General features: G+C 33.1%; 1 protein-coding gene across 1 annotated transcript; it reads right to left on the bottom strand.

Annotated features, from left to right (window-relative positions):
- Positions 1-6,712: 6,712 nt before the first annotated feature.
- Positions 6,713-14,896, bottom strand: LOC128242941 (uncharacterized). Its single transcript, XM_052960393.1, has 5 exons — positions 14,691-14,896; positions 12,533-12,876; positions 12,273-12,309; positions 10,337-10,456; positions 6,713-9,878 (listed from the first exon to the last, which is right to left on the bottom strand). The coding sequence occupies exons 2-5, from the start codon at positions 12,818-12,820 to the stop codon at positions 9,463-9,465; spliced, it is 861 nt and encodes a 286-aa protein (XP_052816353.1). The 5' UTR covers positions 12,821-12,876; positions 14,691-14,896; the 3' UTR covers positions 6,713-9,462.
- Between the last annotated feature and the right edge of the window lie 361 nt (positions 14,897-15,257).

Here is a 15,257-nt window from a genome sequence, read left to right as displayed (position 1 = left end):
TTATGGTTGCTCTATCTATTTTGAGTGTTTAAACTATAATGATTACACTTTCTAATTCAACAATTTCTCATTATAATCACTACTTCAATAAATGCATGGATTACTTAATTTGCGAAAAAGCCCCAAAAAGACAGATATGACGCGCGAATAAGACAGTCTGAACTTATTTAAATGAAAACAATAATTCGCTCTAAATGACTCGAAAGATTGGACTGATTCAGCAACCAGGAAAAAAATTAGGTAACAACTAAGGCATTTTCGACACAATTTAAACTACTTACGAAAAAGTAACGTTCAATATCACGTTTAATCCAATACACATTTTACATGTATATTATTCTTTAAAAATCAAAACCATTTTCAGAAAATGCAATTTCAGAAATTAACAAAGTTCTACTTTCGTTTTCCTGAAAATATGAGCTACAATCTATTTATTGTATCTCACACTATTACATATATTTATAGCACATGGCTTAATTGGAATACCGCCTTTGTTAGTTGACAAAGATGTTGCATACAGCTGTTAGATAAACAGTATAAACAATCGCTAAATGTTTTTGTTAATTCAAGGTTATTCGTCTGCATACATACATTTCTAAAAAAGTTGATATTACAATTTGCAAGATGACCTACTGTATGTGTTTCTGATTAAGAAAGCAAAGATAATAGTTATTTTGTTTAACGCTTTCGTATTTGTGCAATCGATTTGAAACTTCTTTCTAAAAAGTAACGTTCGATATTGCGCTTAAATCCAAACCACACACCAATACACATTATAAATGTATATTATTCTTTGAAAATCGAAAGCATTTTCAGAAAATACAATTTCAGAAATTTACAACTACTTTCGTTTTTCTGAAAAGATGAGCTACTATCTATTTATTGCATATCACGCTCCGATTACAGCGCTATATTTAAAGCATTTGACTAAATCAGGAGGTTACTATTAATCTGAATCTGCAACGGTTTAAGTGAGGTTTTGTAGTCTGATATGCAAGATGGCGGCGAAACAATGACAAAATGAGATTTTCGGGACCTGTTTTCGCCTGGTAAGTAATATAAAGTGTATGTTTCCAAAATATCATGACCCGCATTCGGCTCTACAATCGCCATGCCTCACTCGGCTTTTTATTTCATGCTTCTAGGTTACGGAATAAAAAAGTTATTAAAGGAAAACCTTCGACCAGTCTATTGTTTAGAAATGTGGGAAGCGAGAATTTGATGATTTTGAGGGCGTTTATGCTCCAAAAACAAATTTTTGCAATGGATTCTACTTAACATTATTTTAATGTGGTATTTTTATTTCCTGACAATTCCTTTACTGTACAAGAGCCTTCATGGCCACCCTTTGGCATCTGAACTGAAAGAAATTTGATTAGCTTTTATAAGTGATAACATACATTGTGACAAATAAAACTTGTGACAAACGTTCCATAATGTAATACTACGAGGTGTTGAATACTTCCTATAAAAAATATGTTCCTATCCTATGTTGTCATTGCTTCGCCGCCATCTTGCATATCAGACTCCAAAACCTCACTTAAATCGTTGCAGATTCGGAATACGTGTACCCCCCCCCCCCCCCCCTGTCAATGGGAATACCCTTTTTGTCTGTTGACAAAGATGTTGCATACAGCTGTTAGATAAACAGTATAAACAATCGCTAAATGTTTTTGTGAATTCAAGGTTATTCGTCTGCATACATACATTCCTAAAACGTTGATATTACAATTTGCAAGATAATCTACTTTAAGTCTTTCTGATTGAGAAAGTAAATATAATATTGTTTAACTCTTTCGTATTTTTGTAATCGATTTGAAATGGAAGAAAAACTTTCAAAATTTAGAGGTTCCATATCCAGTCATTTTCTAAACATCAAACACTCCGATTTTCAGGAAATATTGCATAATTTATCGACCGATGTCTACGTCATTAACCTTTGAATGCAAACAGTTTTTAAGGGGTCAAGCTTCTTTTAGGGTGAAATAATAAGAGAAAAAATAAAATGCGTAAACAACTATGATAGAGTCTCAGATATGGTGTGATAAAACCTCGAGGTAAACACGACAAATATGGGAAATACCAAGGGAATAACTATCACGACCACTGGCTCACTCACTCAATCTGTCAATATCAATTAATTAAATTCAGCTGTAAATTCAAATATTTTTTATGAAAATAACGGTGTAAGAATGATATTTTTTTTAAAATATATAATAAATCCAATAATTTCTTGATTAAAATATGAATATAATAAGAATAAAGCAATATAGCAATAACTGTCACTTTCTTGCTTGTTTACATCGGATTTGAACCGTGGTGACACATGTGAGAACCCCGTTGAAGTCACGTGATTCCTCACCCTGAAGTGGCAACAGGTTATTTTAAAATACCATATCTCGTTAAATTACTTGTAGCTACATATGCTGCTTAACGCTTGGTTTAATGCATAAAGTGATGCTTAGTCTGCTAAAAGTGAGTTAAAACAGGTTTGAATCTACTTAATGGTGTTTAAGTTATCGAAACTTGAATATTTTGTACTTTTTCTCAATCTCTGCCTTGAACTAAAATTAAATATAACAATTATTTCTTTTGCAGGTTTTGAACCAGAACAGCACAAATGTTTGTGATCTAGCAGTTGCTGAAAATACAAATGAAGAACACCTACAAAAAAAGGAAGCGCATATCATGACAAGGACAAAACAATTAAAGGAAAATATCATTTCGAAACCATCGACGTTAGGCCAACGTCGGGCTAGACCAACGGTTGCCCGATAAACATGTCATAGAGGTAACGTCGGAAAAGAATATCGGGCCAACGTCATTACGCCAGTTGGTTCAGCATTGTCGGCGTTCTATCTGGGATGTTTGTCATTGAATGTTCTATGTATTCATATGTCAGTAGATTATTCCAGTTAGTATCGAGCCTCGTGAATTAGCAGACTTTCCCTTGCCAATTTAGGTTACTTTTATATTATATATTTGTTTGAATGCGCTAGATGATGTTTATCTATTGAAATGAATGAATCATTAAAACAGCATGTATTTTCATTTATATACATAAGTTCATAAGTACATTAAAATTACAATGAAAGATTAAAAAAACAAAATTACTCACCCGAACTTATAGAGGCTTCAACGTCTTTTCTCAATTATGTCGTGATTATTTTGTTTTATGCATCATCCACTTTAAACGAATACAAATACATAATAATACAAACAATATATTATTATTAAAATAATATGAAACGTACGGACATAATTTATTGACTGAAAAAGACAACTCTATTTTCGCATTCTTAAACAATTCAAACAGAATTACTTGATTTTAGCAATATTTATTTCAACCATTTTAGCACTTAAGGACGTACAAAATATACGTATAATCGAATGATATAAGGCGGTAGTTACACATAAAAAGTTGACAAAGGATATAGGCAAAAATATAATTATAAAATCATTAAGAGTGACGCTAAGGCGTACATCTTTTCTCACTTTTGTTGCTCTTTCAAGTGAATTCTTAAGTGTGTAAAGAAATTACTTATTACATAATTACTTGTAATAGTATGCCTTATGCAGCGAATAAATAGAAATGTGAGTACCAAGTAACCAAGAGCTGAAGCTCATCCTCAGACCAGGTAGCCAAATGTTGTGGCTCAACCTCAAACCAGATAGCTAAATGGTGTCGCTCAATATAAGACCAGGTAGCCAAATGTTGTGGCTCTACCTTAGACCAGGTAGCCAAATGTTGTGTCTCTACCTCAGACTCGGTAGCCACCTATTGTAGCTCAACCTCAGACCAGGTAGCCAAATGTTGTGGCTCTACCTCAGACCAGGTAGCCAAATGTTGTGGCTCTACCTTAGATCAGGTAGCCAATTGTTGTGTCTCTACCTCAGACTCGGTAGCCAACTATTGTAGCTCAACCTCAGACCAGGTAGCCAAATGTTGTGGCTCTACCTCAGACCAGGTAGCCAAATGTTGTGGCTCTACCTCAGACCAGGTAGCCAAATGTGGTTCTACCTCAGTTTAGGTAGCCAAATGTCGTGGTCCTACCTCAGACAAGGTAGCCATATATTGTAGCTCAACCTCAGACCAAGTAGCCAAATGTTGTGACTTCCTCAGACCAGGCAGCCGAATGTTGTGATTCTACCTCAGACCAGGTAGCAAAATAATGTGGCTCTACCTCAGACCAGGTAGCCAAATATTGTAGCTCAACCTCTGACCAGGTAGCCGAATTTGCAGCTCAACATCAGACCAGGTAGCCAAATGTTGTGGCTCTACCTCAGACCAGGTAGTCAAATGTTGTGGCTCTACCTCAGACTTGGTATCCAAATATTGTAGCTCAACGTCAGACCAGGTAGCCGAATGTTGTAGCTCAACTTCAGATCAGGTAGCCGAATGTTATAGCTCAACCTCAGACCAGGTAGCCGAATGTTGTAGCTCAACCTCAGACCAGGTAGTCAAATGTTGTAGCTGAACCTCAGACTAGGTAGTCAAATGTTGTGGCTCTACCTCAGACAAGGTAGCCGAATGTTGTAGCTCAACCTCAGACCAGGTAGCCGAATGTTGTAGCTCAACCTCAGACTAGGCAGCCGAATGTTGTAGCTCAACTTCAGACCAGGTAGCCAAATGTTATGGCTCTACCTCAGACTAGGTATCCAAATATTGTAGCTCAACCTCAGACAAGGTAGCCGAATGTTGTAGCTCAACCTCAGACCAGGTAGCCGAATGTTGTAGCTCAACGTCAGACCAGGTAGCCAAATGTTATGGCTCTACCTCAGACTAGGTAGCCAAATATTGTAGCTCAACCTCAGACCAGGTAGCCAAATATCTTGGCTCAGACCTGTTGTGACTCTCGGTAAAATCAATTGATTAACTCATCGTTAAAGAGTAAGTCTCCAGCGCTTTTTGTCAAGCGTTCAGTAATTTATTGTTATTAAAGTATTCAAAATAACTGACGTTACAGACACCAAGGTATCATCCGACTTACAGTATTAATTTATCTTAATTTATTTACGATCTCGACAATACAATAAATGGCCCATTACTACTACTGATTTGATTTTAAAAGGTCGCAATCTACAGGTTAAGACAACTCTGAGCTTCATTTCTAGAAAATTACCGGTCCTGCCGCGCGTAAAACTATGATATGTCATACTTAATCGACTCATGCCATGGGGCCACGAACTCATACTTAGCTGAGTTTCAATGATACACTATTACTTGATTATAGTAGATGTCTTTCATATTAAACAAGCTCTCGCTTTTGCATCCTTGGAATTAATTCGCCTCATTTCAAATGTATGTTCTATTATATATTCTTATGGTTTTGATATTAACGAATTAATTGTAGGATGGTTGACATTTTGAAGATTGCCTTTGACTTTGTTTAAGATTTTGAATCATTCTTTTCAAAGTTTGCTTAAAATCACTTGTTCCTATTATTTTGGTGTAACCTAATAGCAATGATCAATACAATTTTAATCGGTATGGTTGTCGTATTGGAATTAATTAGACATGCTTTAAGGACTACAATGATACTTTTTTCAAAATAAGTATCAAATGAACAGAAGCAATCATGACATCTAGATATGAGGGTGGTTCCTCCTTACACAATCAGTACCAAGTATTTTTGTTTCTATCGAAGTACTATTATATACCCAGGAGTTTGTCCAGTAAAATACGTAAGGGGGGCCCACGGGGGAGTTGGGAAGGGCTGGGGTAAGTAAGGGCGTTCATTGAACCATTGTTACGTGTTTAAATATTTAAAAGAGGTATTAGGTCGTTAAAACAAGATACCAAGCCATTTAAACAATAAACTACTTCGCAACAGTAGTCAAGTACATTCCTTAAACATTGTCGTTTAGAAAAATGTGACGATGATAATCTTAATACTTCTTTGTCAGATTGTTTAAACATTGTATTTAATGTTAATACCTGTATATAAACTACAGCAAGTAAATGTACTAAAATGTAAGATTACTGTGTCAATGCATATTATCCCTTTTCCTTCTTAGCTCTTTTGTTTTCCGAAGAAAAAAGTCAAAATAGTTTCATAGCCTTGGTATATTTGTCATAAGAGTCTTCGTCCTCGGCCTCGGTGTCTTCAGTGTCTGCGTTTTGCATAAACTTCAACACAAGCCAACTATTAAACCCTTCCAGGTATTCAAATCAAAGTTTGTATACATGTTCCCACATATTAATGTACATTACCTACCGAAGCCAATTACTCTGAAATATACCTTTCGACAAAAACAGGAACACACTTTAACCTTAGCTATTACTAAAACACATTCAAGGTATTCAAATGAAACTAGGTACAAGTGCTGTCAAAGGGAAGTCACACATGAATAGCAAGGCCCACATCATTAAATTTGATTACTGTTGAGTAAGACCATTATCAAAACAAAATGAACAATCGAGAGTAGGAGTTAACTCTGCTATGCCTTTTTTATAATTTGCAATGGGCAACTTAGATACAACCTCAGCGTTTTTTTATTTATAAGGATTAAGCGACAAGCCAACATGCAAAATACAACACAGCGTTTGCAGCGATTTATCATTTAACATAAAAGCTACCATCTTGAAACTTAAATAAAGAAAAATCTTGTTAGTAGCTTAAAACATTGATACACTGTATATATAGCTAATCGATATATTAATCGTTAAATTAAAGGTGCCACCTTGAAACATGGATTCACTCAAGTCAAATAAATTCAATTGTTTAATTTGTTACTGGCCGTGGAGAAACTGAGATAACTCTCCTTCTGGGGAAAAACTCAAAACACCTGCCCGTTTGTCATCCAGATTTACAGGATTTGTCTAGTATCACTAGATGTCGGGCCTCATCACCCGTAAGCTACTTTACAATTATGTATAAAACAAATCATGTATATGGTTTATATATACGTTCTATATCAAGTTATTCAATTGGCAATTACAACGCTTTGAAAAAAAGATCAACAAATAGATCATTCATATGATGAAATTGAAAAATGACAAATCTTTCACCTTAAACATTTGCTTGTAAATTATAGATCAATCGTGCTTATAAAACGCCAACTGGCGGTTAATCCATTACAGACAATGAAAACTAATTGTCTTCTAATTCGTCTTACTCCAACGCAGAAAACAATATATATTGCCACCGGTCCAAAATACATAGCATACAGAATTAGCACATGATAAGTTGTGTCATGGGAATGCATTCATTCAAGCATATTATAAATATTGAGCATGATTTCTTCCCTTCAACTATTTATATTCAATACAAAATATATTAATGTGTAATCTTTCTGAAAGGTTTAATTACAAAAGAGTAAATAAGTTACATATGTGCAATTAGAATCCCAATCAAAATAGTATTAATACCAAGATGTTTCCTGCAAACATATTTTGTATTTATTTCATATTAGGACTTAATTCATAACCCCAAATCTGGGACCCATAACACAACATACGTTTTATCATAGTGTCAAATATAATTTACAATAATTTCAAAAGGCAAAAGGTGTTTGACAATGTTTAACATGAACATTCCATTAATGTCAATACATCGTTCAATGTCAACGCCATAACCTTCATATAAACATACAGTACAAATCGTTCACAATAACAGTTACCTCATTGAAACTTCAATTAACTATACATATCGAGTAAACATTAAAAAAAAGGTTCGGCCTTCAAACATGGATACACTATACATCATTTTATGTATCGATAACTCGTTAAGAACAAAATAGACTGGCTTGAATCATAGATACATTATAATACAGCAATCGTTAACAAACAAGTAACCGCCTCGAAGCATGGATATAGATAAATAAAAATAAAAAGGATTGTTGGTGGTTTACATATTAATATACAATATACATCTATAATTCACTCCAAAAAAGGTTGTCACCTTAACAAAAAACATGGACACACTTAAATAACGATACAATTTACCGTTTTCAAATTTGAATAAACCATGATATCATTAAATCATAACAAATAAAAGTTATTATCACCATCAAACATGGAATCACTGTACATGTCGAAAATTAATTACAAACAAAAGTTACAACCTTGAGACATTGAAACATGTTGATAATAACAAAAAAGTAAGAATTTTAAGGTATATAAATAATGATGAATCATTTGAAGTAAAGGTTACAATCATGTTCGCTTACGATTTTAAATATTGATTACTTTTCCAATGTCGAACATGTGGATTCTAAGGAGCATTTACACGCAGACCCTTTTATTTAGTACTTTTATTCAGAGTTAACCCCTGTTATATATTCATATGCTTTCACGTCTGAGTTAATCACCACGCATAAAAATAGCAATAGAGATTATCCTCACAAAGACAAATATTTACAAAAATGTTTGCAAAACAATCATTTACAATTCAATTGGCTGTTTGAGAGTCGCTAGGTTAGGACCCCCGTTAGTATTTGTGGCACAATAGTGTTGTGGGATTCCAAAATCGGTTAAAATAAACATCTACTGATCTATTTAAGGGCAAACTGTCTTTTGTGTTCTATGTCTTTGGCGTTTGCCCATTGTCATTAAACCGGGTTTATGTTTAAACTTTTTGCTACTGAGCATGTTTCTGTACCTTTTTGCATAAATATTTATCATAAAACCAACAACAAAGTTCAAATAAAATCAGTTAGTATTTGATTTCTAAATTGCTAACTTGTTATTTGTAAGTCTAGCAATAATGTTCTTTTGGTGCCTATGATTATTGTCTGATCTCTTTAAACTAAACAGATCGATGTTAAGTAAATAATTTTTACCTTTGATTACAAAGATTGCACCGTCAAAGCAGATCCCACATTTTTAGTAAAATCGTTCCAGAAAAGCCAGCTATGAATAGAAAATAATGTGTTGTGTTTTAAATCTAATTTGGACAATCGTTAATTCTACGTTTCATTATTCGAGAAAGTAATCAGACCCTTCATATATTCAGGGCATTAGCTGTTTAAGGTTTTATACACAGTAATGAATTGAATATGTTAGATAAAGGTCATCCCCTTTCAGTTGTTCAAACATTTTAATTGATGGTGTTCCTACAGGCTTATGTATACTTATTTTGCAAGTGATATAGCTTATAAGTATTTTTTCTTATATTAGTCTGCGTGTTTAAGATTATACTGGTCAGCAAAAATAAAAAAAGACACTGTATATTAATTGTACAGCAAACACTACATATTTTCATTCATAGAATGCTTAATAACAGAAAGTTTTAAATTAAGCGCATTGCAAATCTTGCTTAATAGCATATGCCATGTTATAGTATGGCCTATATATACCCCAATATGTTTTGGTACTAAGATTGTTTTTCTATTTTGCTAATATAACTTTATAATCTAACTTTATATAAAAAAAAAATATTTAATTCGTTTGCGTGGAAATAAAAGGGCATCACATAGGTCTTAAAAGTAAAGTATTGCTTGATAAAATTAAGTCCAAATTTAGTATGGCAGATCATACGTAAAGTAAATCAGAAAATGATCGTTGAGGTTGTTAATATTTAAAAGTTCAGGATTCGACACAGACACTGAGAGCCTATCATACTTATTTAGCTTAAACACCGCTGACAGGAAACTTGAATAGTAACCGTCATTTCTTTCAATCGATTTCTTGGTTTGCATCAGGATACCCGTCGTACCATATTGGTGTGAAAGGAGATCGACATGATGATTGAAGATCGTCGGTCTGGTTTCATTTCTAAACGTGCCTGTCTCCTTTTGTCGTCTAAGATTCAGTTGCGAAGAAACAATGTAGTAGCCAGGTTGTCTGACAAATATTTCTCCTTCAAGTTCCAAGTGGATGCAATTGTTCGCTGAAAATGTGCGCCCGTTTTTATTCCACAGGATTCTGTAATGACCTTAAATTAAATTAGAATTTAATATATCATCAGTGATGGATACAACCATAAAAATACAGTGACAATCTTATTTAAAATCAATACATGCACATGTATAATAAACATAAATGTTGAGTGTTAAACCTAAATTCTTACTAAATAGTGCACTCATGGAAAAAAATTACTGATAAAAAGATTGTTACCGTTTATTAAATAGCTGAACAAGCAAAATTATTAAATAATTGGTGAATGTTAAAAGATCTAGTGCGATCTACTATCGTCTCATTAGGTAGAAATCCCATGTTTTCTGCACCTTTCTTTCAAATAAAATTCGTTATCCTTCATAAGAACCAATAATTTCGACATTAATTCATGTTTTTCCGGTTTATTAAAACAATTGTATTAATTGTGGTAATTCTTATTTGGGAGTAAGAGTGTATATTTAAACGAATCCCACATATTGTAAAGTGTTAACCTACCGTCAACTGTGTAGCTAGGTTTGAATTCTACAATTCCGACAATTTTCGAGATGGGCTGTCTGTTGTTTGTTTCTCTTTCACAATCAACAAGCATCGCTTCGTCTAGTATGTCAAGCAGGGCTATATTTTGAAATGATAAAAGCAGTAAATGAAACATGAGAAACATTCATTTATTTTTGCCCTAATGTTTTTGGCACGTGCTTAATTTCTTTCTTTAATTTCTTCTATAACTTGTCTTAAATTTATATCGACATAAACATTAGTGAGTTTTATGAGATAGTCAAAGAAACCAATATGCTTTAACTATGATTTTTATAGGTTTTGTAAAGAGTATACGAATATATCATCGGCAATTGCCGTCAATCGTCACTAATGTAATGAACTTGGTATTACTGATTCCCTTTATGACATGATAAACTTTCATGTTTGATGGTTTCCCATTTCAAGGTTGTCAATCAAGATCGGCAATCAATGTAACCAACATGTTTTGTTATATGTGTATACAATGCTCCAGTGTGTCTCCCGTTGTGGAGCCGATTAGGTTAAAAAATGGAGGTTGATAGTGAATGTGGTATGTTGGTAGACTTTTTCCGAGGTTCTTACAGGTAGAATGAAAACCAAAATATTCGCGGAATATAGATTTACGTAGAATTTACTATTCGTTAAATTAAATGTAAACGTTTCTGAATAAAAAATCAAAACAACGTTCACAATATCATTCCTTGATTGACGATAAGTTTGTTTCTTATTCTTTATTCAAAAAGCATTATTGTAGATATGCATAAAATCACTTCATTGGAGTGTTTTTCGTATTTCCATAAGAATTTAACAACTTGTGAATAAATTAATGCACGAAAATAGAAAAAAAGATCGAATAAGGAATAGGGTTTTTAATCTTCATTCCTTATTCAACTACTTTGTAGTGTGCTTATTTCCTCTTTTCTTTTGCGTCCGTTAAAGACAAAAAAGTATCTGGAAAATACATCAGAAGTATTTTCTATAATCTGCGCCCATTTATGACAAGCAAGGAACCCATAAAAAAGGAACATGGCACTTGATAGCTTTTCCCTTATTTCAACTCAAATACGGAACTGGTTCCTTATTCCTTATTCAAAGCAAAAAAGCAGAACTATTAAAGAGTTTAAATTATTATTTCTTCATCTATGTTCGGATTGACTTTGCAACATTGGTCAACATAAAAAACTTGCGTTGATTGTATACGTTTCTTTGGGCCCAAAGTGATTAACAATACACGGAACTGCGAACAAGGAAAAAGGAACTTGAAATAAATATGCAGAAATGGTCTTCATAAAACGTTTGCAGAAATGCAGTGTCAATTCAAAGTGATTTCAGTGCTTAATGTGTTATAAAAACGCTCCAAAATGCGAATAAGAAACATAATTTTGGGGAAAACTGTTTAATGTTTATTTTGCTCATTCTTTGACGAACTATCAACGTCACATTGATCTTAACCAATCGTTTTAATAAATGCATTGTCTTTTTCAGCGGGATAGAGCGCTTCAAGTACTAACAAACGCGCAATAAGTCGAATACGGAATAAGGAACTCGAAGTCTTGAAAAGTAAATCTTTAACTTATCTTGTTTTTATACTGTTTTGTCTTTAACGAATGCAAAAGAAAAGAGAAAATAAGCACATTACTAATTTGTTGAATACGGAATAAGGAACTAGTTACCTTTTCCTAATTATTTCTATTTCAGTGCATTACTTTATTCAAAAAGTTTTTTTTTAATTCGGATGAAAGTAAGAAAAAAAATCAACAAAGTGAGTGTATGCATATCTACAATAATGCATTTTGAATAAGGAATAAGGAACTGGTTCTAAATTTCTTATTTCGAAAAGGAATAAGGAAAAAGGACTAAGAAACTAACTTATCGTCTCTCATTCCTTATCGTAGGATTGACAAAATATGCTTACTTTGGCTGCTGTAGTCGTAGTACTGTTCAACTATTTCCTAGTGCCGATATAAAGGACATAAAATACCATGATGTTAAAATGGACATATTGCATAGGATGTGATCAACGTTTAACTAAATATGATAATCAAAATTGAAATACAAAAAAATATTTTCAAGAATATCAGTATTTCAAATTTAACTTCTGCATTGTTTCATGTTCTTAGACTTAAAATATATAATATATTTAAAATGCTTTATGTTCAATTTTTTTAATTGTACCTTTTGTAACAAAGTCTGAGCAAGGATTTCGACGGGTCCACAGCAAATCCCATCTTCTCTCATCTTGATAGCATAATGACTACCTCTTGGGCCTGATGTTTTGTAAGTTTTAGACATCATGTTGTCGCAAGTAATACACGATGAGCTTCCATGAGGACTCGTTAGAGATGCTCTTACACACGCCCAGATTGTTATAAGTATCAAAAAAGCAGCCGTCAAAAGAACGTTTATCACAATGCAAATGACGGCATGCCTCTTTTTGACCGTTATTTTACAAGCAAAATCCATTGTCCGCTATGGCCTTGTTAACGATGGTATTGAAGCCTACTGCATTGGTGGAAATACTGAAGGAGAAAATTAGATAAAGCTTGAAGGGTCTCGCTAATGCTTCAGAAAACACCCAGCATCTTCCAAGCGATCATATGTTTTTGTTGACACATATGTTTATGAAGTAATAGATGCAAAGCCGTGTTTTGTCTGCCATCTTGAAACGTAAGCAAACTGTGTTACTTCCAACATCTAAAAACAGGAAACGCATATATTATGTTATAAATAATACACGCATATATTTCTTAATAGTAGATATTTAGGAAATTAGTATCTTTCATTCAATTATTTAATACTTGTCTGCTTCTTATAAGACGCAGACCACTTCAAAAGAACAAGCACATTTAAAATTTTATTATTTCAATTAAATTTGCTGTTAATATATTAACTACCGTCCCCTTAAAATTATCTGGGCTTCGGTTTGTATCATTTCGTAAAAACCTTTCCGTGTCGAAATATTCTACTTATGACTTGAAAAAAGCATACTTTAACACCGGTATTTATTGTATTTTGGGCCGATCTTTTCCATTCTTCATATGCACGCATGATGCGCAGTCCGCTTTCGTAATCTGCTTTCGGTTGAGTGACGTGAAATAGCATCTATAAGTATTCTACATAGGAAATTCCGGAAGTCCGTTTCGATTTCGTGTACATCGTGTACAAAACAGCTGCGGGCCTAATTAAATATTGTAATGCAATAAAATACATAGAATGGAAAATGTCTTGCGATATATTCTAGTATCGAGATCATGTTTCTTTTGGTTATCATTTTTATTTTCGAAAAGGCCCTAAAAGGACAGATAGGTACACGATGCGCGTATCATTCAGTCCGAACTCATTTAAAGTGACACTCTTATTCAAAATCAATACATACAGATGTGTACCAGACATTAATTTTGACTGATAAACCTTTAACTACTTACTCAATAATGCATTTATGGAAAATATTACTGATAATAAGATTTTAGCCGTGAATTTTATAGCTGAACACGCAATAATATTAAATGATTGGTGAATGCTTACTGTGATCTACTATAGCTTCAAAATGTTGAAATAGCGTGTTGAATGGCCATTTCTTTCAAATTAAACTTCATAAGAATCATCGTTTTTGACATATATATATTCATCCTTTTTCGGAATATCAAAATAATATCATTTATTGTGGTAAAAATCGGGAGTAAAAGTGCACCTTTAAATTAAAAGTAATTTGTATAAAAATAATTAGAAAAAAGAGACGCTCGATACACATTTAAATAAGAAAATACAATTTCAGAAATAACTACTTTCGTTTCTGAGTCACAATCTATTTATTGCATTTCAGGCTCCGATTACAGTGATGCTATATTTATAGCACATGACTTAATGGGAATACCGCCTTTGTTTGTTGACAAATATGTTGCATACAGCTGTTAGATTAACAGTATAAACCGTCGCTCAATGTATTTGCTAATTCAAGGTCGTTCTTCTACATACAAACAGTTCTAAAATAAACGTTGATATCATTGATAACAAAAACGTTTGATCTTTCAAACAATTTGTATGTTTGATATATTTATGCTAGAGTTTGATATACGCTGAAAACTTATCTGATATAAAATATCTTTATTCATAACACCAAATAAAAAGTGAATGAGTAGGTTAACTATTTCGATGGTCAAAGTTTAATGCATTTTGTTTACTTGCGTGTACATGTTCCAAAATGCAATACATTTACACAACAATTTGCGAGGTGACCTACTTTAGTTATATGATTGAGAAAGTAAAGATTAAACTTATTTTGTTGTATGCTTTCGCATTTCTAAAATTGATTAAGAAAGGAGTAAAAACTTACAAAATATAGACGTTCCATACTCCGCCATTTTCTTAACAGCAAACACTCCGATTTCCAGAAAATACTGCATAATTTATCGACGTAGATCCACGTCATTCACCAGGAATTTAAACTGTTATCAAAGGCCAGTTTTTTTTAGGGTTGAACAAGTAGAGGAAAAAATGAAAATGCGTATCAAACTATGAAAGAGTCTCAGATAAGGTATGATAAAACATCGAGGTCACCATGGTGATTTTTTAACGGAAAAGTATGGGAAATACCTCACTAAGTACGCTCACTCACTCAATATATGATAATGATGCAGATTCGAAGGAGGATCATAGCGTCTTGTAAACAGTATTGGAGAGTTGCCTAATTCCGTATTCCTTTACAGTTTTAGAGAGGATAAATAACTAAAAAACACAACATGTTGAAATGAAATTTAACATTCAGAATACTAATCTCCTATTTCTAAAATAAATGTGATGTTCAAATTTTCAAATCATCAATGTTGTTAAGTTAAAAGTCTCAAGCTTAATCTTTCAATAACAATTAATTTAATTCAGCTGTAAATTGAAATAGGACCTG

Source organism: Mya arenaria, chromosome 8 (genome assembly GCF_026914265.1).
Source record: "Mya arenaria isolate MELC-2E11 chromosome 8, ASM2691426v1".
Lineage (NCBI taxonomy): Eukaryota > Metazoa > Mollusca > Bivalvia > Myida > Myidae > Mya > Mya arenaria.
The sequence above is the reverse complement of the archived record's forward strand: the minus strand, read 5'-3'. Positions and strand labels throughout refer to the sequence as shown.